Below are 24,037 nucleotides of genomic sequence, written 5' to 3'. Positions count from 1 at the left end.
GGCTAATTTAAAAATTATTTCCAACTGTTTTAGGTTTAGTCCTAGGTACATCTCTGATTTCAGAGACTTGAACTGTTCTTTAATGTGCACATTAAGCAGTTGCTAGAGCTACTGAAACATATCTACCCATCAATACACAGACACACACAAAGGAGCATAAATCCACACTTCCTGCTTGTGTCTTAGGCCTCTTTTGCAGATGGATTACTTTTTATTACTTCACAGAAAGTCAATGTCTGTTTGCCATGTACCAACATACCTGCTTGAAAATACAACCATGAAGAAGAAAATGCTATTAATTACTGGGCAGATTAGTGTTACTCCAAGGAAAGTATGTATTAACTGGCTAAAAGCCAACAATGCAACCATATTTATTCAAGAGATAATTTGCATAACATTCAGGTTAAGTGCATGATCTATTATACAGATGTGTATACCCAGTCTCTACATTTTTCTCTAATTCATTTTTTTATGTGGAAAAATAGCTTAACTGTAGAGGGGGGAAGCCATTAATATAAAATTACATTTTTTATTTTTTAATCAATTATCCACCATCCAGTTAACTCCAACAGATTTTCCTATATTTTTTTGAAGGAAAATATAGATGGAGATTACCCCCAGTCTTGAAAATGGTGCTTTATTTAAAATACTAAAAAAAACAACAACCCCATACTGAGGGGCTGATGGATTATAACTGCTGAAGAAAACCAACCGAGGACAGTGGAAAATTTAGCTACCATTTTATAATATCTGACTGATTAAAGAGAGATAAAACAGGAACATCCCCGTTTTCTAAATTCCCGGTGATTTAGAAAAAGGAGCGGAGAGAAAAGGAGCGGAGAGAACAGTGGAAGCAAAAATGAAGCATATATGTTGGATTAAAATCATAATATCAGACCAGGAAAGAACAACCTGATGACCTCTAAAATATTTGTAATTTAGCTCCCATTTGTTTCAGCCAACTGAAACTGAAGCCAACTGGATTGTAGAAATTGTAGCCTAAAACATCTAAAGAGCAGCAGTCCTCCATTCTTACTCCGAGACAATATTATAAGAAGGAAGGTGCTGCCGATTTTAATTCCTGTAATATCTAGCTTGCTGGCTGGAGATGATGGGAAACACATCTGAAAGGCAACAGGCTGGAAAATGCTGTAGTAATACCAATAAATAGCAAAATAAACTGCAGAAATGAGCAATAACAGATGTACCTCATAAGCCTACTTCCGTACGTTGGTTTGTCTTTTTTTTTTTTAACTCCTATCTCCGTTATACACCATTGTCAAAACTTGTGGCAGCAGAATCTGAAAGTTTACTAATCTGTTATATGTACAAACACTTTCTTTTCTCTATCCTGCCACCACTCAGGTTTCCCTGCCCAGCAGTAATGTGTTTACAGCACTGTTTCTCAACTTTGGCAGCTTTAAGATAGGCGGACTTCAACTCCTAGGATCCCCTTAGCAGGGCTAACTTGGGCATTCTGTGAGTTGAAGACCACACATATCATAAAATTGCCAAGATTGAGAAACATGGGCTTACAGTATGGGGTTTTAAGAGTCTTGCTTTATCTATTCTCTCTAGACTAACATGTTTAATTCAATCCAAGAAGCAGATGGTTTGCTGTAAAATACAGGTCAGAAGCACTGTCAGGATTGGAATTACCTTATAGTGAGATATCTGGAAGAAAAAAGATGTATAGCTTGAAGAGCGGGAATTGACTCTATGGAAACAAGCTTAACTTCAGAAACGAAAACTATTCTAACTGTCCCAATATGACAGTGAGTCCAAAGGGGGCTTAAAGTAAATTTTTCATGTTCCTCATTCATCCATTATAAAATGAGACAGATTTTTTTTTTTTTTACAAATTTTGCCATCTCTGCATTAACCCACAAGGGCTTACAAAGTCCACTTCAGCTTTATTTTCATTTTGATACAGCTAACAGAGTAACGGAGTTGGAAGGAACCTTGGAGATCTTCTAGTCCAACCCCGTTTAAGCAGGAGACCCTGTACCATTTCAGACAAATGGCTGTCCAGTCTCTTTTTGAAAGCCTCCGGGGCTGGAGCGTCCACAACTTCTAAAGGCAAGTCATTCCACTGATTGTTCTAACTGTCAGGAAATTTCTTCCTAGTTCTAGATAGCTTATCTCCTCAGTTTGCACCCATTGTGTCTTGTCCTGCCTTCAGGTGCTTGGGAGAACAGGTTGATCTCCTTTTTTTTCTGTGGCAATCCCTTAGATATTGGAACACCGCTATCATGTCACCACCAACTGGAGATACCTAATTCCTGCAACCGTTCCTATGTTTTAGCCCCAAGGCCCCTAATCCTCTTTGTAATTATACAGTTCCTCATATTCTCCTTTATTCAGATAGTCTAAGCAAACCAGTGTTAAGATATGGATATTAATGGGAACTTGCAGCACATACCTTGAATACAATTATTGCAATGACAAATAAGCCTGAAATGCCATTTGCAGAGAACAGGGTGTTGTGAAGGGGTAATAAAGAATTCTCCAACCAGAACCCAATCCCCATAACATTTTTCCATATTTTCTTAATGTTGGCTCCCATATATATGGCAGCCTTCAGGGTGTAGTACCTTTTGCTTTGCTGGCATATGACCTCTCAGAAGAGACATCATTTCTTGATGCAAATAGCCTTGTTTCTCTCAGTGCTAACACTGCAGCAGCTAAGGGACTGAGCTGTGGATTAAGAATCTAGCTTTGAATCTCCTCCCTGTTATGAACTCACTATAGGTGGTCTAATAGAAAATGATTTCTTTCAGGCTCCTCTAAGATGTGGGAATGAAGATATAAAAGGAAAAAAGGGGACATTAACAAGACTGTTCCCTTTTGAACAGAGAGTGCCGTAAGAAACAGAAGCACACAAAGGTTGAATAATATCTTCAACAGGACAGGAGACAGCTCATAAAAATAAGAAAGCCTCACTTCAAGCTTTTGCCAAGGTCTAGCTGTTTTATCACTGATCTTTCAAAAAGCCAGAGGACGACCACTGCAGCTGAATGGGGCCAGTCAGAATATCTAGAGAGAACACAGAATCACAGGGCTGGAAGGGACCTTGGAGGTCTTCTAGTCCAATCCCTTGCTCAAGGCAGGAGACCATATCAGGGGTCCCCAAAGTTGGCAACTTTAAGACTTGTGGACTTCAACTTCCAAAATTCTTCAGCCAAGCTATGCTGGCTGGAGAATTCTGAGAGTTGAATCCCACAAGTCTTAAAAGTTGCCAAGTTTGGAGACCTCTGCATTATACCATCCTGGTCAAATAGCTGTCTAGTCTTATTTTTGAAAACCTCCAGTAATGAGGTGCTCACAATTCTGGGAGGCAAGCTATTCCACTCATTAATTGTCCTGTCAGAAAGTTTTTCTTTTTTTCTTCTAGGATGGATCTCTCTTTAACAAGCTTCCACCCATTTACTTCTTGTCCTGCCTTCTGGTGCTTTGGAGAATAAATCAATCCCCTCTTCTCTGTGACAGCCTCACAAATACTGAAAGACAGTTATCATGTCTTCCCTTCTCTTCAATAGGATAGATATATCTAGTTCCTTCAACTATTCATCATGCGATAAAGGGCCTCCAGAACTTTTATCATCTTTGTTGCTTTTCTCTGCACACTTTCTAGGAGAAACTTTTTTTTGCATTGTGGTGACCAGAAAGAACTGTACAGATGCAATCCTAACATATCTACAGGTTTTCCTGTTGCCCAAGCAGAGGCTGGATAGGTACTTGTTGCTGATGCTTAAATCTCAGTTACTAAATCAGACTGCTCGCTGGATTCAATTATCTAAATAATCTCCTGCAGCCTTATTTTCTACGAAGGATTCTTGAAAGATTTCACAGCCAAAGAATAACTTCCATTGTAGCACAGGCTGGAGGAACACTTAGAGGATCATACAATGGGCATTTGTATATTACAGCATTTCAATCAGTTTTTATATCCAAGGTACAATTGCAAATAACATGCTATATGGAAGGGAAATATGGCATTTTCCTTAGCTCTATGCTTTGTGTATAGAAAGGGCTATGGTGCTTTCCTATATCAACACTGTAACTTCAAATAATCTCGTAGAGATCTTATGCTTTGATAGCTTAACCATTTGAAGTATGCTTTCCACCTCAAAGGAATCATATCATGCAAGATTTTTATTGACTGTATTTTGTAGTGTAACCCAACTTTCTGGATAAAGATACAAGCTACCATTAAGTTATAGCAAATGGTCTATCAACCTGGAAATTCAAACCCCACCATAGTTGAGGCTCTATGTATCCTCCCAGGTACTCAATATATTGAACAGTTTGCTTCCTGTCTGCTACTATCAAGCTCAAATTTATCACAGTTAAACTACCTTATATGAAATGAGACCACTATATTGGCCTGCCTGTCTTTTCCAAATGGCACTGGTTTTCTCTGGTCTCAATGGATAGTCCTTCTAAATCTCACATGTAGAAACTCTTTAACTCAACCTTCCCCAATTCAAATCTTTCCAGACTTTTGTATTTTACCACAACTAAACAGTTAGGATAAACAACAGTCAAAAATGATGAGAGTTGCAAGCTAAAGTATCAGATGTTTAGACTGAAGACTCCTGCTTTAAACTGATGGCACGGAGACTGATGTTGGGGCATTATGAACTTATCTACCCATTCAGATCCCTGAAGTGGTCTTTAGTTATAAATTTTCATCAGAAATATGGCTGGTGATAGTATGAAGAAGTCTTTCTATAAAACAGCAGCATCCAAGTTACAGAAACCCAAGCACAGAACATGGTTCATTTTGAACAATTCTGTCACAAACCAGAACATGGTTTGCTTTGAACAATTTTGTGGGTGAATATGAGCCAGTAAACAGAATTTAAAGTAAGTAAAATACGCAAATATAGATTTGTTTGCTGAAATAATCTATAGTGCATTTGAAACTTCAGGATTCAGCAAATATAGCAGGGATTGAGTCTGTATAGCACCGCCCTGTTGATATGTTCAATATTAATGATCTATCAAAGGAGAGATTTCTTAGATTAATAACAACAGCCCAGAGTTATATTTTTGGCAATATAGCTTTAACTTTTAAATAACTACACTGTTAAGACTTTCCTTCATTTTTTTTCTTTTGAAATAAACTTTGTAAGGCAAATCCTATTTACTATGGTGGTCTCCACAAGTCTGGGATCCTCCAGATATGTTCAAACTTCATAAACCTTCAACCAGGTAAATCATTATTGGCAAGGTGATATCAAAAAACTGTACTACTGTTATTTACATGCAGAAATCAGGCAGAGTGCAGAATTCTGCATCTTAAAAATTCCGGAAAGGTTTCCTTAGCTCTTCTTTGTAAATACAGCCTGGAGGCAAAGCCCACTAAAATGTTAACCAAGGCAGAATGCACTGGAAGGAATAAACAAATGAAGATCTGTGTATTCGGCATTATCGAAGCGTTTAAGAGAAACTCCACTGACACATATACTTACCTGCCTGAGTTTCTTGTAGTTGGAAAGATCTTTGCCCTGACAGGCTACTGGGCCTACCCCCAATCAAGGAAGGCTACTCCTCCTCTCTGGGGAGAACATTTCTACAGCTTTCTTCTTTCCCAGAGTTATGTCTCTCCCCTCTCTCCCATGCAAGACTGAAACGGGTTAGGGGTTGTTCTGAAAGCATCCTCTTCCCAGGCAGAGCGTCTGGCCTGGTTGCAACTTTTAAGTGATCTCGCTGCTCCTCCTTGCACAGACCCCAGAGCCTCCGTGGGCACCTTCAGCATCACCAGTAGAGAAGATCAGACCTCCTACTGAGAGCAACCCACAGCATCCCCCCCGCTTTTCCACCCGAGGCTGCCATAACCAGCTGAGCCTCGCCCGCGGGGGCCTAAGGGGCCCCAATGCTTACAGGTGGGGGGCTCACCTTTAAAACCTCAACTCTGCCAGCCCCTCTCCAGGGTCCCACTGATCGTCGCCCTTCGAGGCCCCCGGAGGAGCTTCCTTTCAACGCCAGAGACGCCTCCCCTCCTCGCCAAACACTTACAGGAACAGCATTGCCCTAAACATCGTCCACCCCTATGGAGCCTCCAACAAATACTTTGGCCCCGCCCCCTACAGAGCCCCGTAGGCACCTGCAAGCCCCGCCCCTCGGCTAGGCCCCGCCCCCTCTCCGCTGTCTCACCGGCAGCTCCGGTGTCTCCGGATCTCTCTTACTCTCCTTCTTTTTCCCTCTCTCTTTCTCTCGCCCCCGTCTCTCGGGCTCCGCGGCATCCAAGATGGCGGCAACCTCCCCCCTTTACTTTCTCTCGATCCGCCTTCCTCTGAAGTGCATTGGCTTATCCTCCCGTTCCTCAAGCCTCTTACTGTTTCGATTGGATAATAAGGAACTGGACGGAAGGGGGAACGGGGAGGGTGGGACGACGCGGCGCAGCCGCAGCTGTCATTAACAGGAATGCATGGGGATCTATTTGTCAAGAGGTGGTGTCCTTCAAAGCACTTTCGTGCTACCATTGGCTGAAGAGGCGCAGATGGCTTAAAGCAGGCGTGGTTACGCCTACTACTCCGCGAAAATCAAGCCGATAGGGCGGGGTTTATGTCAAAACCTGCCTCCTAATGGGCAATAAAAATGTCCCTCAAATCTCACTCCTATATGATTGACTATCGCTTCCTGTACACGAATACTGGCATGAGTAAAAAAGGCTATTGGACGCCAGCCCTGTCATTCATTTCTTAGTCCTGCTGTTTGGCTGATACTGATAAAAGGGCGGTAGCGCGAAAAACTTTGAGGCTGTGCCACCCCATTGGCTGTAAACAAGCAAGCCTGCACATGTTGTCTCCTCATTGGACGGCTGTGCCGCCCGTACAACCTTCCCCTTTCGGTATTGGCATGCACTTTTCGAAGCTGGTTGCATTAAGGTAAAAGGGGTCGGGGCGGGACAATCTGCAGGAAACTCTTAAAAGACAATCTGTCAATTAAACCCACCGTATCCAATCAGGGAAGGAAGAACGACCCCTCTCCAAGGTAGATATCCTTCTATCCGAGCTTTGGTTTAATGATTTATTTCAGCACTTCCAATCCAGCTATCACAAAGGCTTGCTACAGATTTAGGCGGGCGCAGCAGTGTTCACCAACTGATAAAAATGAAGGCACTTTGCTGCTATTGAAATATGCGCAGAATCTCAGCATCCAAATAAAACAGGTATATAGAGACCAAATTTCTCTAGTGATATAACACTTGGTTTGCTGAATCATTGTTGCATAAGCTGCAGGGCTGCGTTTACAGCATATCAAGCAAAACTCACTGTTAGTTAACACACAGGAACTTCTCCTCCTACACCTTCCTTCCTTTAGCCCCCTAGGTAAATCCATGTTTGGTTTCTTTTTTAATACTTAAAAGAATTCTCACACTGGTCAGTTTATTGACAATACTCTTTTCATAATTCTTTACAAATCTAATTCTCCCTACATCTTTGGATTCCTCATCTTTGCCTATTGGAAGCAGTGTTTTGCATTTTCTGGAGGTTCCTAGTGTTTGCTTTCACAATTTATTTGGTCATAATGGTTTTGGGTCACAGGGTCGCACAACAGATTATAAATTCTATTACTACAAAGAAAAACAAGACTAAAAGATCTGCACCCCTGAATATTGCCAGCATGATTAAGCCTTTTGATTCATTGGGAAACAATGGAAAATGCCAGATTAAATCTCTGGCCCTTCAATGTTGATTAGTATTACAGCTATTCTCTGAAGGAAAATTTCACCCCAGAGCAGGGATTATGCACCCATACCCACAAAAACATAACATAACATATGTAAACATATGCCAGGAATGAATGGAATTGTTATGTCAATTTTGGGCAACAGCATCACTATGGAAGTAGGCATAGTTACAGTATTTTACAACCAAATGCATGGTGACATGTTTTGTCTATGCTAAATTTCATGGAAAAAAAATCTATGTGGTTTCTTATGAGTCAATAACTCTTGATGGCACATAATCTGTACTCAATTTACTAAAAGATGAAAGTCCTATCCCAAAGGTACAGGAAGTAATGGCTAAGCTTAGGAGAATAACGTCCAAGGCACAAGACAGCAAACAAAGAGATAGCAAGAATTTTTGCCTATTCTTACTCCACAAAAAATGGTTTTTGGCACAGGGGTTAACAGTTTCTTCTTCCAAAATATACATTGAATGCTATTTTCAAACTACTGTAAATAAAATAAAACTTTACTATAAAACTTTTATTTTGCCACCCTCTCTGGTTGTTCCTCCTTAAAGTAATGAAATGCCAACTCAGATTCACTTGTCTTATTGTTACATACACATACCCAGCATAATCCTTTGCCCTTAAGTGAGAAAGAGACTAATTTTTAACAACTGTTAAATAACTTATTTAGCTTTAATACACTAAATAAAATCCTCATTGACACCTGGAAATAAAAAAAAGTCTTTTTAATTCACTTTTTTCATTAGAAATAGAATGCAATTTATCCTCACATTCCCACAGTTACACTCAACAATATTTCTAAATACAGCATATTTATTCACTTTGGCACTAACACAAGTTTTGGGTAAGATTCATATGATTCACACCTCTCCCCCTTTACATAAAAGTAACTCCAACGCTAACTTTGTGCTGCCCCAAAGTCTTAGATTACAACTCCCATCAATTCTAGTTAGTAGGGCCAAAGTTTTAGATTACAACTCCCATCAATTCTAGTTAGCAGGGCCATCTCGAGGGCATGAATTAAGGAAGGTGCACTCCTAATTGTAGCACTGTTTCCCAATTTTGAAAACTTGCACATTTATGGAGTTTAATCCCCAGTATACAACAATAGCTGTGTGGCTGAAGAATCTTGGGCCCAAATCCACACAATAGGGCAACAAACAAGTGTGCAAACACTATTAGAGAAATGCTCCACCTCCTACATTAAGATGTAGTCCTGTTACAATTAATTCCTGGGCAATATGTAGTCTACATGCACAGGAAGCAAAGTGGATTTTTTTTAAATCTAAGTAATCTCTTTTTAACCCAGAATCTAAGAGAGAGGATTAGCTACTCAATGTTCCTAGATACCAATGGAGAAAGAGTGGCAGCATCTCAATCTGTTATTTACACAATTAGTTCGCATTAAAGTAGACACACAAGACAATCTATGATGGGGAGACAAGTTTGTTCAGCGCAGCTCGTATATGCCATTAAATAGCTTACCACTTAACCAAATTATTTTGAATACTGAAGGAGAACTATGGCAATAGTTCTAATAGGTCATTCTATTGCATCAATAGCTAAAACAATAGCAGGCTCTCTGTTGAACAAAGAGCTGAGAACAGAAAGTGGTGGGGGGAACCTGACATTAGGATATTTGGAAAAAAACCTCAGAGTTGAGTTGTAAAAATCAAATAATCTATTGAGCTTCAACTTCAGTAAGGTCCATATCTGGTGTAGACTTTTCGATCAGCATGTGTGATGTGATTCCAACTACTGGTCGAAACAGCAGCAGCCATATTTGCTATGAAGTGGACATGATACCACTCTTCTCACTCTTTACTTTTAAGAATTCTGCCATGCTGGAGAAGTACTTCTGATTGGCTTCGGTGACTTTCTTCTCAGCTGCTTGTGGATTCACAATCTCCAGACCCTGCAAATGGATAGGGGAAGGATTGCATGGGCAAAATAACAATGAAGAATCTGGCACCCTTCGGCTGTGGAATTCTAGGAGTTGCAATTGCAAAACAGTTGAGAGCACCAGGTTAGAACAGGCTGCTCTGGAGTAAAGGAAGGGCTGTAATATATCCCAATTTTCCCAGCCTGCAGTCAGAAAATTACCCATAAAGGAGAATTTTTGCAGCTCAGGGTAGAAATGAGGAGTTGTCTCTGAGCTTTTTTTGTTACCCAAACTAGGATAATGTTTTTAGTACTATGACGATGACGTTACTTAGTTTGGGTAACGAAATGGAACATCTGCAAGAAAATAACCAAGCTTAGAGAGTAGCAAAGACAGAAAATTGCTTACAGTTGTTTGATCTGTTTTGCAAAGAGAAGACAAGGTAGAAGGTTATTAGGCAATTCATATTCCTCCCAAGCATGACCTACACTTGCTAATACTAAAAATCTCTGGGCACAAGGGAAGAAATATCCATCTTTAGGACTACAAGGAAAATTATATATTTCTCAAATTTCTACAGTACAGTGTACCCACATTCCTAAAAGCTTATTAAGAGATACTTTCACTCCAGTGTGCTTGAGCTGATTCATTTCCATACTCTATACCTATGCTCCATTTTTCCAAATTGAAAAAAAATTGCCATTCCAAACTCTTCAGATGAACATACAGAAATTCCCCACTTTAATGCTTTCCAGTCATGGTTGAGTAACAGGAAAGTGGAATATAAGCCATGAGATGTTTACCTGCAGTGGAGTGAATGCTACACTTGAAGCTGTGCCAGAGGAACGGTCCCGGATGGTTGACTTCCCCCCATACACCATGCTTTGCTTCTGAAGTGTGCGCTGATTGGGACAAAAAGGTGACATTTTGGGTTTTCATATGTATTGGAAAATATATACAGGTAGGCTTAGACTTACAACCATTTGTTTAGTGATCAAAGTTACAATGAAAAAAAGCGACATGTCTGTTTTTCACAGTTAAGACTGTGCAACATCCCCATAGTCACATCATTAAAATTTGGACACTTGGCAACTGGCATGTATTTATGATGGCTGCAGTGTCCTGGTGTCACATGATCACCTTTTGTGACCTCTTGACAAGAAAACTCAATTGTTAGGATTCCCTTAACTATGTTACTATCCTGACAACTGCAGTGATTCACTTAACAACCATGGCAGGAAAGATTGTAAAATGGGGCAAAACTCACTTACCAACTGCTTTGCTTATTGGAAGTCTATACCTTTTTTCGTTTCTTTTTCCCCCTTCTTTTCTACACTTCTCTTTTCCCCTTTCCCTCCCTTTTGTTTCCTACCATTTGCTTATGTATTTTTGTATTTTATACTCTAAGTTAATAAGCTAATAAAAAACTATAAATGCTTATCAAAGGAGATTTGGGGCTCAATTGTGACTGTAAGTTGAGACCTGTATTTAATATATATGGAAATCAGTAGCTAGAAATGGTAGGGGTCAAGTATTCTAGGTATCCTCTGGGAACATTTGCGGTCTTCCCCAAAGTAAAAACATAATGGTAAGCTATGCTGTTAGAACAGGCAGCTAATTGAATACTGAGTAAAGCTTTCAGGCGCCCAGAAGTACTTTATCCAGATGGAGGGCAAAAGGTTTTGGGTAGGGAAAGACTTCCAAAGAGCTCGAATGAGTCTCAACACATGCATGCTTGAAAAAATTACATAGTGATAAGATTACACAGATCATCTTGTGACTATGACTGTACGCAATGATTGAACCACAGTTTACAAACTACAGTGGTAGCACTCACTTGCAATAAAGCAGGGGTGTCTGACCTTGGTAAGTTTAAGATTTGTGGACTTTTAACTCCCAGAACTCCTCAGCTAACCATCTTCTGGGAGTTAAAAGTCCACAAATCTTAAAGTTGCCACGGTTGGACACTCCTGCAATAAAACGTTCAATTGCAGCATGTTGCATGAATTCAGTCAAAAGCACTAACCCCAATTCTGGAGGCCTCTACAAGCCTGGGACATTTGTAATGAGATCATGCCAAACCTGCTCCTTAGGAGGACAAAAACAGAAATTAGACTTTGCAATTTTCTGAGTCTCCCATTTCCTCACCTGCAGTGTTTTTGAGATGCGGGCCTTTGTGGCCTCGTTGACTTGTGTCTGCCGGACACGGCCACTGCCTGATTTGCCTAAATGGCCAAGACTGAACCCAAGGTCTTCTTGGTAAGCATCTTCTTCAATCTAGAAAAGGCATGAGAAGAAGTGAAGTAAATAATGGAAGTAAATATGCCATTTCTTGTACCACCAAATTTCACAGACGTTGTACCCAAATGGACCACATGGACTGGTTCTAGCTTAAGCAGATAGTCCTTCAGATACTCAAATCATCTGGACATATATAGTGTGTTAGTTAAAATCAGCACCTGGACTTGTACTCTACAGCCTATTGGTAGTTAATGCCATGCTTACAGTACTGTTATATAGCACTTATCAACACATGAACAGCTGCATTTCATGCCAATGGCATACTCTGGATAATCTTCAAAATATGTTGAAACATGTACAGGTAATATTCAACTTATGACCATTCATTTAACAATGATTTGAAGTTATGATGTTGCTGAAAAAAATAAATAACTAGCAGTCACAGTGTCCTGGTGTACTCACGATCAAAATTTAGGTGCTTGGCAACCAGCATATATTTAATATGGTTGCATTGTCCCAGGATCACATGGCTGACAATTGCAATTGTTCAGGAAGCTTCTGATAAAGTCAATGGGCAAAGCCAGATTTGTTTAATGACTGCATGGTCCGTTTACTTATGACTCATTTAATGATCGCACCACTTAACAATGGAAGTTCCAGTCCCTTATGTGGTCATAAGATGAGGATTACCTGTGTTACACTAGTTGATTTAAGAGGTAATAAGGGCACAGGGGGGTCATGTCCCAGGATAAGCTACAAAAATGATGCATGTGATGCCTCAGTCTCCCCTGTCTATCTGGCAACACTTGTAAGATTAAGAATAGACCTGTGGCTGCAGGGGGGATGTTTTCCAATTCAGAGTAATCGGAAGCAAATCCGTATGTTCAGAAAGCAGCCCTGAATATTCTGAATGTGGCTTGGGCCTTGCATGGACAGAAGAAAGCAACCAAGTTCTGGTAGTTACATGTGACGATAATGAAGTTATATACACTGCTCAAAAAAAAAGGGGGGGGGAACACTTAAACAACACAATGTAACTCCAAGTCAATCACACGTCTGTGAAATCAAACTGTCCACTTAGGTAGCAACACTGATTGACAATCAATTTCACATGCTGTTTTGCAAATGGAATAGACAGCAGGTGGAAAGCATAGGCAGTTAGCAAGACATCCCCAATAAAAGAGGGGTTCTGCAGGTGGTGACCACAGACCACTTCTCAGTTCCTATGCTTTCTGGCTGATGGTTTGGTCACTTTTGAATTTTGGTGGTGCTTTCACTCTAGTGATAGCATGAGATGGAGTCTACAACCCACACAAGTGACTCAGGTAGTGCAGTTCATCCAGGATGGCACATCAAGGCGAGCTGTGGCAAGGTTTGCTGTGATTGTCAGCGTAGTGTCCAGAGCATGGAAGCGCTACCAGGAGACAGGCCAGTACATCAGGAGATGTGGAGGAGGCCGTAGGAGGGTAACAACCCATCATCAGGACCGCTACCTCCGCCTTTGTGCAAGGAGGAACAGGAGGAGCACTGCCAGAGCCCTGCAAAATGACCTCTAGTGGGCCAAAAATGTGCATGTGGCTGCTCAAAACAGACTCTATGAGGGTTGCATGAGGGCCCGACGTCCATAGGTGGGGGTTGAACTTACAGCCCAACACCGTGCAGTATGCCAGAGAACACCAGGATTGGCAAATTCGCCACTGGTGCCCTGTGCTCTTCACAGATGAAAGCAGGTTCACATTGAGCACATGTGACAGATGTGACAGGGTCTGGAGACGCCATGGAGAACGTTCTGCTGCAACATCCTCCAGCATGACCGGTTTGGCAGTGGGTCAGTAATGGTGTGGGGTGGCATTACTTTAGGGGGCCGCACAGCCCTCCATGTGCTCGCCAGAGATAGCCTGACTGCCATTAGGTACCAAGATGAGATCCTCAGACCCCTTGTGAGACCATATGCTGGTGCAGTTGGCCCTGGGTTCCTCCTAATGCATGACAATGCTAGACCTGTGGCTGGAGTATGTCAGCAGTTCCTGCAAGACGAAGCCATTGATGCTATGGACTGGCCCGCCCGTTCCCTAGACCTGAATCCAATTGAGCACATCTGGGACATCATGACATCCACCAACGCCAGGTTGCACCAGACTGTCCAGGAGTTGGGGGATGCTTTAGTCCAGGTGTGGGAGGAGATCCCTCAGGAGACTATCCGCCACCATGCCCAGGCGTTGTAGGGAGGTCATACAGGTATGTGGAGGCCACACACACTACTGAGCCTCATTTTGACTTGTTTTAAGGACATTACATCAAAGTTGGGTCAGCCTGTAGTGTTCTTTCCCACTTTAATTTTGAGTGTAACTCCAAATCCAGACCTCCATGGGTTGCTAAATTTGATTTCCATTGATAATTTTTGTGTGATTTTGTTGTCAGCACATTCAACTATGTAATGAACAAAGTATTTCATAAGAATATTTCATTCATTCAGATCTAGGATGTCTTATTTTTGTGTTCCCTTTATTTTTTTGAGCAGTGTATTTCTTATGAACAAAACATTAAATTTCCATGGATAGATTGGCATTCTTCACATGTGAAGATTGGGAATTCAAGACATTTGAAAGCATCAGAGAGAGAAATGGGGCTGGGCATAATGTAATACCTCTCCAAAGCTCATCCGGTTTGCTTGCTTCCGGATTTCTGTTAAGCCAAGGCGTTCTTTCATCTTACGATATCTGAAGCAAGCAAAAAGATTTAAAAACAAACAAACAGAAAATTGCACAGGAGCAAGTTTATTGTAACATGACCTAATGTAGCCTATGGCTGTAATAAGGATCATTTGATTTACGCTATAACCTATATAGCTTATATATAACATCCAGATGAGTTATGCATTGAGTATATAGAATCCCTGGGTATGGGTCCCTGACTTTGTGTACTTAATCCTTCCCTGCCTTTCCAAATACTTGGAAGCAGTTCTTAACTCTACAACAACAAAAATGCACGGCCTGGTTAATAAACAAAATAAAGTTTTTGTCTGTCTACAGGAGGAAAGGAGAAGGCAAATGGCATTGGGGAATTGGAGCCAGTATCTGGAGATTGGCAGCTAATACAAGCAGGCAAGACGATTATCAGCCAACTGCCTTGACCACAAGCTACAATGAGGAGCGACTCAAAGAGGAACAACCCATACTGAAGCAGTGCCTCATCCCAACAAGGTAAGAACTTTTGGAAGGAGGCGAACGTTCTATGCCACTTTACGGATACACGTTTTTGCTTGAAGCAAGCATTAAAGGACTGAATATTAACGACGTATTTATTGGCAAGATCACTTTGCAAGTCCTACAAAGGTAGAGAGTGACAGTCTATTGTTGGGGATGGTGTATTCTGCAATAAAGCCCTGTGTGCAGATTTGCTATGCTGTGGCATGTCCAACCCTTGGAAAACAAAGAAACCTCACAGACAGGTATGAATTTCAGCTGATTCTCACTTCCTGGCATTTGACCTGACCTTCCCCCCTTAGCTCTTCTGAAGCCTTTTGCCCGGATCCCCCTACCTGCGGCCTCCCCGTTTCTTCCTCTGCCCATCCAGAGGGGCTGGCAGCGGCTTCACTTGCTTCACTGGAGGTGGCTCCTGCCACTTATCAAACTTCCTCTCAATCTCCTCCTTCAAGTCGTATCCAACCTGGATGGTTAACAGAAGGAAAACGTGAAGGTGCAGCAAGTGAAAGGAGCCCTTTTCAAGATGGAGGTCACAGTAGTGAAAAGCTCTGGAAGCAACTTTCTATCAAAATGGGAAAAGTGAGAGTTCCAGCTTAGATTGAAGAAAATTGGTTGCTATGCCTATTGTTCGTAGACTCCATACACGCACTTGAGTAACACCCTGTCACAAATCTCAAGTTCAAGTTTCATCGGTTTCCTCTCTTATCTCAAGAGCTTGTATTCTGGGCACCGTACTAAAAACCAAAATGACTATATCCCTATAGAGACTAAAGCTGATCTATTGGCCTTCTCATCTCCTCCTCTTGGCCTCGCTGTACCTTTGTAATCTTTCCCTAAAGAAAAACAACTACCTGCAGTTTTAATCCCCTTCTCACAGTAGATCCATTCCCTAGGCCAAATTGAAGACTGTCCTCTTTCTCACAAAAGCAGGGAAATGTAATAAATTACATTCGGACTTGGAAAGTCCAGTTCAAAAATTACCCAGACTCTGACAAAAACTAACTAGCACCTCTCAATCTAATATATCTCAGAGTTTTGGTATAGATATAATCAGGATTGCAAAGTCAACTCTGCTCTTCTTCAGGTTCCTTAGAAGAGGGACAGGAAGGTGTGCAGCCAGAAATACCCTTTTTCCTTGTATTGACTAGTCCTTTCTAAACCCTTTTTCATTTTAGGGGAATTAACCATTTCCTTATAACCTCTATAATAATGTTTATCAACACCAAAGCAATAGTTACTGCGGGTTCCCATCTTTCTCCAAAAGGGTTAAATAGCTTTTTGAGGAAGATTCATATCTTTGGTCCTTGCTGCATATCTTCGGCGAAACGAAGTCTTCCTTAGATTGGGGTCCCCAATCCCTGGTCCACAGCCTAGTGCCAGGATGCACCTGTTTGGAACTGGGCCGTGGAAATGGTGGGTGAAGGTGTGCCTGCATGTGCAAACTGGCACACACAAAACTATCTCCTCCTTCCCCATCCACCACCTCTTCTTCCTCCATCGTAAAATCGGTGACCCCTGCCACCCTAGAGCCCTTAACCTGCACGCCTCACCTTCCCTTCAGAACTCTCATGGAAGCTGTCCACTCGAGCTGCTAGGGTGCATTTTGCTGCCACCAAACGTGCTGCTTTCCTCCGCAGATCCTACAAAAAAAGGAATAAAAAAAATCAATGCTGGAGCCTCATGCACGAACCCATCAATCAGAAAAGGAGCTTCGGGTTCTCACACCTACTGGAGGCAATGACTGTACAATGTCACTATGGTAGATGTAACCAGTGTGAGGCAACACAGAAGTGCTGGAAAAGCCTGAGAGGGTTTTCCTCTGGGCTCCCAGGAGCATAATGTTGCAAGCTGGCATCTTAGAAAGGTTGGTGAGGCCACCGGCAATTCCTTTAAACAAAGAAGAAACGGAGAGTGAACATCACACAGCAGGATCAAACAGCCAAGAAACTGTAAGGCTTTTGCTCAGCTGATTTTTGGCAAGTCATTTTCCCCGCTTGTTGAGATTTGAAGAGAAGGGCCTCTCCATGGGAAGCTGAGCTTGCTGTCCACGAAGAAGAGTTCTTGCTAATCCTTCTTTGGAGGTTTGCCAGAATTAATCATATTGTCAGAAACAGAATCTTCACTCTTCAGTAGGGCATTTCTTAGTTCCGTAGTTTTAAATGAAGAAACAAAAACAGCTCATGTGCCAGCTATTCTCACAAAACTTTGAACACCTGAACTATAAAGGGTAAAATAGTTTCCCCGAATAATAAAACAAAGTCAGCCTTTCAAAGGGGAAAGATTTCACTTCCCTCTAAAAAGCACATATTTCCTACAATTCTACAGTTTGTCAAAAACTCTATGGCCAAACACATAGCTCTCCGGCAACAGATTTACCCATGATCTTGGCAGCAGTAGAGGCCCCAACAATGATGGACAAGTTTGGGGCAATGAAGGACATACGGGACTCCACATACTCATAGATGCGGTGCTTAGATTGGTTCAGTTCTAGGGCCATGTCACAGGCCTCCTCGATGCGTTCTAGTTCCTCCTCAGTCAACTGTTGCCTGCAACGAGAGAAAGAGCCCTCCTGAAACCTTCATATTAGTTTTGCATCTCTGATAAATCAAGATCCTTTTTATTAGTCTCTCTCGGTAGCCTCCCTATAGATATTAGTTTCGTCTTCCCTAACCTGGTGGGACTGGGTTTGTCTTTAGATGTGGTGGATTGGATGTTAACTCTTTTAATTCTTTTATCTATGCTGGAATCCGGAGGGCACAGTGAGGGAAGGGAAAGAAAAAACTCCAAAATTTGGAGATAAATAGCACTTTTAGAGTTTGTGTGATTCGGGAACATGCATAAGGGGAGAGAGAATAATTATGGCAGTATTTCCTCCTTTGATTTTGATCTTCAGCCATGCAGGAAAGCTGCATCAAGAATAATATTTGAATTATGCTAACAATTTTGTTTCTGCTCTCAAATGTGCTTAGAAAAAAACCTTTGTCTCCCCACCCTCTCTCAAATAAAGTCAGATAGTAATGATTGTCAGACATCAATGTACAAGTAGCACTAAAAACCTCCCACCCCGCTTTCATTTGAACTCCAGCACGTTTTCCCCATCATGTAGAATATAGAATCCTCTAAGGAAAAACTACCATAATGCTTAAAAGTATACCTAATGGTTAAAAGTATATTGATTCTGCAGGAGTGCAACTCATTCTTGTAAGCTTTCTTAAATACCTAAGAGATCCTCCTCTTTTAGAGAAAGGTGAAAAAAAAGCATGCCAAAGAGAAGGCTGGAAGATGTTTCCTCTTAGCATGCAAAGAATTGGGAAAAATTAAAGGAATGTCTCACCTTCAGTCAGGAGTGGAACAACCTGTAGGGTTGGTTTTTTGTTTTTGTTTTGGCTGTGTGTGTAGATCTGGCCCCAGTCCCTACCCAGAGGTGATCTCCCACATCCCTTCTAAATCCTCCCCTTGGTTCTTACCCTTGAGTAGTGGATGCAGTGACACTGACCACCATGATTGTGGCATTGGTAAGGATCTGTTGAAGGTTCTCATTGTTCTTGCATTTATCCAAACTGTTGCCAAGTTCCTGTAAAGGTCCGACATTTGAAGGAGAAGGTTGGCTTTTCAGAATGACCAGGAATTTTTGTACAAATACATATACGGCTGACAAGCACTGTAAGAAATACTAGATACTTCATCTAATTTCAGGCCGTTAAGAATAAAGGAGTTGAAAGTTATGCCTGTTCTGGAATTGTTGATTAATAGATGAACCATGGACCACCAAGTGGCTGAATCTTCTATTCTCCATATTCCAGTTTTATTCTATTCCCTATAGAATATTATCTAATCCCTCAGCCTCATCCTTACCAAAGATGCAGGCATTTCTCTAAAAGGTGCTTCCTTCAACTTTTATAACTAAAAATGATTTTTTCCTCGTCTTTTTTCCATTCCTTCTCTCATGTCTTGAGCACAGCTAGCCTGAGGGACAAACTTAGTCATCTTTTCAAGATTTGTTCTGGCTGAGAACAGTCTAAAAAATATTTCAAAGAAACCAATGTCACTGTTCTCATTATTTCTAGGTATGTGGAAGAATTTCTGTAACTCAGTTAAGGATCAGCACCAATATTTTCTGCACTTTTTATTTGATTTCTATCCTACTTTTATTATTTTTATAAATAATTTAAGGTGGGAACCATACATAATTCTTCCTCCTCCTGTTTCTCCCATGACAACCCTGTGAGGTAGGTTGGGCTAAGACAGAGGGATTGGCCCAAGGTGACTTCCATGCCGGAGGTTGGTCTGGGACACGTCTATATTTTCCATTTCTGTATTTTATTCCCACATGTACAGGATTACAACTTTTAAAATGAGGGAAAGGCTGGTTTGAGCTGATTTAACATATCTGGAGGATACCAGATAAGGGAAAGCCGAAGAAAAGTACTGAGTTTCAAGACAGCAAATCTAAATGCAAATTCATATATGGCCATAAAATCCAGTGAATCAATAACAAAAGTAACCAATGGAGTGTGAGTGTTAAAAATGCAGAAACAGAATTGACAATGATGGTAATAATACTAAATTAACTTATTTGCACCTGAATCTCAATTTCTCTGGACAGCTCACAACAAATAAATGTCAATAAAAACAATAAAAAATAAAGATACACAATGGCAAGCGTGAGGAAAGGACGGGTTTTAATCTCCCTCACTGAATGCCCAGGTGAAGAGCTGGGTCTTCAGAGCTCTTCTAAACAACAGCCGGAAGGCAGCCAATCCAAGCAGCTTAATCTTGGATGGGACTTCATTCCAGAGAGCAGGAAGCTATGGTAGTCATGAGAGTAAACAGAAGAATGAACTTTGCATATTTTAAGAAGAAACGCAATACCTTAACAGTCCGTATGTAGTCCAAAGCATTGGGAACGAGGGACTCTAATTCTGGGAATCGCTTAGAGTATTTGTCCCGGATAAACTTGTGTATAATATCTAGAGACAAAAGACATCAATCCGTAAAGCATTAAGGTGATTGGGAGGGTGGAACGAGTTTCCTCAACCTAAAAATCTCTAGGTGGATTAGACTCCAAGGTTTCTAATTCCAAGGCAGGATGGGAATAATATTAAGTTCTGATCCAAAACATCTAGCACTTGCCAGGTGGGGAGGTGTGATGGAATGTTTTCTGGACTTCCAGGAGGGAAGGAGTGCATTCCAGAGGAGCAAAAGATTTTATACTTTAGAAAGTCTATGTGAGAAAGAGGGAAAAGATGGCTCCTTCCTAATAATTCTCAGAGTGTACATTTTACGGTGCAAGTAAGTTGTCTTTAGTTTGGCAAGATTTCTGTCAATAGGTGAGAAACAACAGACGTCATCCGCAAGTTACAACCATTCATTTAGTGATCAAAAAAAGTGACTTGAGACTGGTTTTCATATTTACTACCACTGCAGCATCCCCATGATCACATGATCAAAATTCAAATGCTTAGCAATTGGCATGTATTTATGGTTGCAGTGATTTGTGATCAACTTTTGCGATCCTCTGACAAGCAAAGTCAATGGGGAAGCCAGATTCACTTAATCAACATGTTAACTGACTTAACAGCTTCAGTGATTTACTTAACAAATGTGACAAGAAATTTCGTAAAATGGGGAAAAAATTAACAACTGTGTTGCTTCACAATGGAAATTTTGGGATCAATTAGGTGGTAGGTTGAGGACTACCTGTAAGGAAATTGCTAAGACAGTAGAGATGTATCACTATATAACACCTAATATAGTGTTTCCAGTGCATTCCTAGCCTGTCCCAAACCAGCAGCCAAGGTTTTTCACTCACTCAGTTCATTCTCAATCTCTACAGTGAGGTTGTTGGCATCCACAATGACTCTGTATTCAGGTGCAGCCTCTACTGGACCTAGAACTGGAGGGAGACATAGAGTGGTCAAAATCTATACTATGCAGCTGACTGTGAGGTGGATTCATAGACATGTCCAAGTCTTTGACTGAAGGGAAATGATTTGTCTTAATGCAGGAACAGGATGTGACCTCAGTAGGCTCCAAAAAATTAAGGGAAATGTTATCAGTACTGCTATTTCTCCATAGACAAATTTGAACTGAACAGTACCTTCAGATGCTTTTGGTTGCTTGCTGATGTATTCCTCAATCTTCAACATAATTTCAGCAAACTGCACAAAAGAAGTAAAACGATCCAAAGTTATGCTTCCTTTCCATCTTGAACTTCAGAGCGTAAAACAATAATGGCAGGTTACACAACATATGGTGTTCAGGCCAAAATCAATTTTGAAATTTAGCCTTATTACTGTATTCAACCCAAAGCCATTTAAGGATCATTTAGTATCTTCCTAATTTCCAAGGTATACTTTATTTCTGACTGCCCCTTCATCTGATCAAATTTGCATGATCCTCAGATCCGTATTAAACTGGTGAGTCCTACTGTATGTGAAAGATGTCTATTCCTCTCACCATTTTGCTATCCCACAGCTTGGCAATACTCTTGACCGAATCAGTTGCCAGCTCCAGTTGCATCTCTTCATGGACATCTTCAATGGGAGACTCATCCTCTTCATCTGCGAAACTGCCATCTTCTTCCTCTGCTGCCTCTTCAAGGTCAGCCAAAAGCTCATCTGCTAAAGACATGGTGGATCAAGGCTGAAAAGAGAATAAAAGTGGATTAGAGAAGTAAGTCAAAGCAAGGTTAATTTAAAAAAACCCCACCTAAAGTAATTAAATTAAGATTCAGTCTTATATTAATATTTTCTCTCAATACTATCTTGGTAAGAGTCCCAATCCTACATTTCTACAACCAACCACCCTTCAGAAGGTGGGATTTCAGTTTCTAGATGCCACTATAGGAATATAATCCTTGGTAAGCTACCATGTAATAATTGTAACTTGTAAAACTTTCTAGAAAGTAATACACAATCTTAGAACCCAAATAAGCACAATAATTCAGGGTACTAAGCACTTCAACTCCTTTCTGGTTCATTCTGTCTGAAGGAATCGCCTTATCACAGTTGTAATTGCTTTCCTATTGAATCCATTTCAGTCAAAAATTTCCAGATCTTACTAGCTCCTCCCAATATGTCCTTTCTTTCCCATGCTTATATTTGACTGGGCTATTTTCTAGGCAGAAACATCTATGACTACACTTACCTTTTCCAGTGAAGGCAGTATTAGGACTTCTGTCACTTTTGAAGTCTGGTAAGGAAATATCCCTAAAAGGATAGCCCAACAGAGCACAGATTGTTTAATATACCACTAAAACTTTCCTGTTTGTGGGAAATTTGGGAAATGGTGCATTGGAAGGCAACAATTTTGGAACCAAGGTTATCTCAAATAAGCTAACTGGCATACTAAATGAATATGTCTAAAATCTGGAACCAATGACTTCTATGGAATTGAAATTTGACAAATTTTATAAAACATTTTATGATGTAAAAATGATAAAACATTTTATTACACAATACCAAATGTCACGAAATATTTCCCATGGTCAACTTGTGAAGTTTGACTGCATTATACAGTTAACGTAGGCTTTTTTCAAGGCAGATACATCTCTGAATATATCTCTTAATTTTTAAAAAAACTTTTCCAGCTAAGTCAGCACTTTAGAAACCATCTTTTTTGAAGGCATTGAGAAATCTGGTAAGGAAATATTTCTGAAACAGGACCCAGCAGGTTATGCATTGTCTTGTTTATCATATACGTCAATGCAAAGCCCTTAAATGACTATTTTAGTTGTCAAATGAAGTATGTTGTAAAAAATCCTGGTGTGATACTAAATGTATGACATTGTTATGCAGAACTGAATTTAAAAAGAAGAGTCTCCAATGCAAGAAAATTGGGACAGGGAGGGAATGGTGTTGAGGTAAAAGTAGGGTGTATATAACAACTTATACCTATTTCAAATTTATGACACACACAATGTTGTACAAATGTCACAATTACATAAAAGGCATCTGACACAAGTTCCTAAGTTGTGGCATCTGCATGACAAATGAAGACCTATCATATCTTCCCACCCATGAAAGCTCATGGAGTGTATCTAAAAAACTGGGGACAGGGGCTGCTGCATCATGATACTTATAATAATCATATTTTCCTGGAAAAAATGACTGATAGAAGTGGCAAATCTGAAAAAGGTTCATGATAAAGATAATAAAATAATGGCTTATGACTCTGCCTTACAAAGAAAAATTGAAGAGCAAACCCAAGAAAAACTAAATCTAAAGGGAAGCTTTCTGAAATAACAGTCTGTTCTTTATAATAAAATGAAGGGCATATAGTTATAGTAACTATACAGGTAGTCCTCAACATACAACCACAATTGAGCCCAAAATTTACATTGCTAAGTGAGAAGTTAAGTGAGTTTTGCCTCATTTTACTTTTCTTGCCACCTTTGTTAAGTTTTTTAAGTTTGCAGTTGTTAAATTAGTAACACTGTTATTAAGCAAATCTGGTTTCCCCATTGACTTTGCATATCACAAGGTCGCAGTGATCAGGTGACCCCCACACACTGCAACTGTTATAAATGTGAGTCAGTTATCAAGCATCCGAATGTAAATCATGTGACCATGAGGATGCTGCAATGGTCATAAGTGTGAAAAATGGTCATAAGTCACTTTTTTCAGTGCCGTTGTGACTTTGGATGGTCACTAAGCAATCTGTTGTAAGTAGAGGACTGCCTGCACTGAAGATGACCGAGAGGTCAAGCAAAGCAGCTCCCCAAATCCTGGGCAGAGCCAGTTAGGATCCCTCAATGAGCGGCAGGGTTTGCCAAGCGTCAGCAGCTCCTCCAAGCCTACCTCAGAGGGTTGTTATGAGGACTAGGGGGAGAATTAGCGCTTTAATCTGCCTGTAGATTAAACAAGGCAATAATAACGCCTGTCCAGCCTCCTCCACTTTTTCAGGATTCCCTCCCCCACCCCACCCCCGCCTCACCAGCTTCTTCTTCGCTTCAACGCCGCTCCGACTTCCTTTCAGTCCCCCGTTAAAGTCGTCA

The 24,037-nt window shown here is 40.8% G+C and overlaps 2 protein-coding genes across 10 annotated transcripts in view; both read right to left on the bottom strand.

Annotated features, from left to right (window-relative positions):
- Nucleotides 1-6,253, bottom strand: part of CNOT3 (CCR4-NOT transcription complex subunit 3) — a 45,759-nt gene extending 39,506 nt beyond the window's left edge. For 2 of the 6 annotated variants that reach the window (XM_087917882.1, XM_087917884.1), the window contains exon 1: nucleotides 5,905-6,253. The gene's annotated coding sequence lies outside the window, so the exon portion shown is untranslated. Of the gene's footprint in view, nucleotides 1-5,477; nucleotides 5,599-5,904 lie in introns of those variants that run through there. The other 4 variants (XM_026711801.2, XM_026711802.2, XM_087917885.1 and 1 more) reach the window with 3 other exon arrangements.
- Nucleotides 6,254-8,432: 2,179 nt separating this feature from the next.
- On the bottom strand, nucleotides 8,433-24,033 carry PRPF31 (pre-mRNA processing factor 31). 4 transcript variants are annotated; one of them, XM_087917893.1, is made up of 15 exons: nucleotides 23,841-24,033; nucleotides 22,189-22,250; nucleotides 21,499-21,684; nucleotides 21,140-21,200; nucleotides 20,852-20,935; nucleotides 19,912-20,009; nucleotides 18,507-18,613; nucleotides 17,416-17,585; nucleotides 16,769-16,926; nucleotides 16,590-16,679; nucleotides 15,375-15,502; nucleotides 14,481-14,553; nucleotides 11,741-11,869; nucleotides 10,396-10,494; nucleotides 8,433-9,625 (listed from the first exon to the last, which is right to left on the bottom strand). In XM_087917893.1, the coding sequence occupies exons 3-15, from the start codon at nucleotides 21,670-21,672 to the stop codon at nucleotides 9,497-9,499; spliced, it is 1,500 nt and encodes a 499-aa protein (XP_087774019.1). In that variant the 5' UTR covers nucleotides 21,673-21,684; nucleotides 22,189-22,250; nucleotides 23,841-24,033; the 3' UTR covers nucleotides 8,433-9,496. The 4 variants fall into 4 exon arrangements, with proteins under 4 accessions (XP_087774019.1, XP_026567670.1, XP_087774020.1 ...); XM_026711885.2 differs by having other exon boundaries at nucleotides 23,977-24,033; XM_087917894.1 differs by lacking the exon at nucleotides 22,189-22,250.
- Nucleotides 24,034-24,037: the final 4 nt, after the last annotated feature.

This window comes from Pseudonaja textilis, chromosome Z (assembly GCF_049901715.1).
Source record: "Pseudonaja textilis isolate UNSWEBS1 chromosome Z, rPseTex1.2, whole genome shotgun sequence".
NCBI lineage: Eukaryota > Metazoa > Chordata > Lepidosauria > Squamata > Elapidae > Pseudonaja > Pseudonaja textilis.
This window is presented reverse-complemented; position numbering and strand designations above follow the sequence as displayed.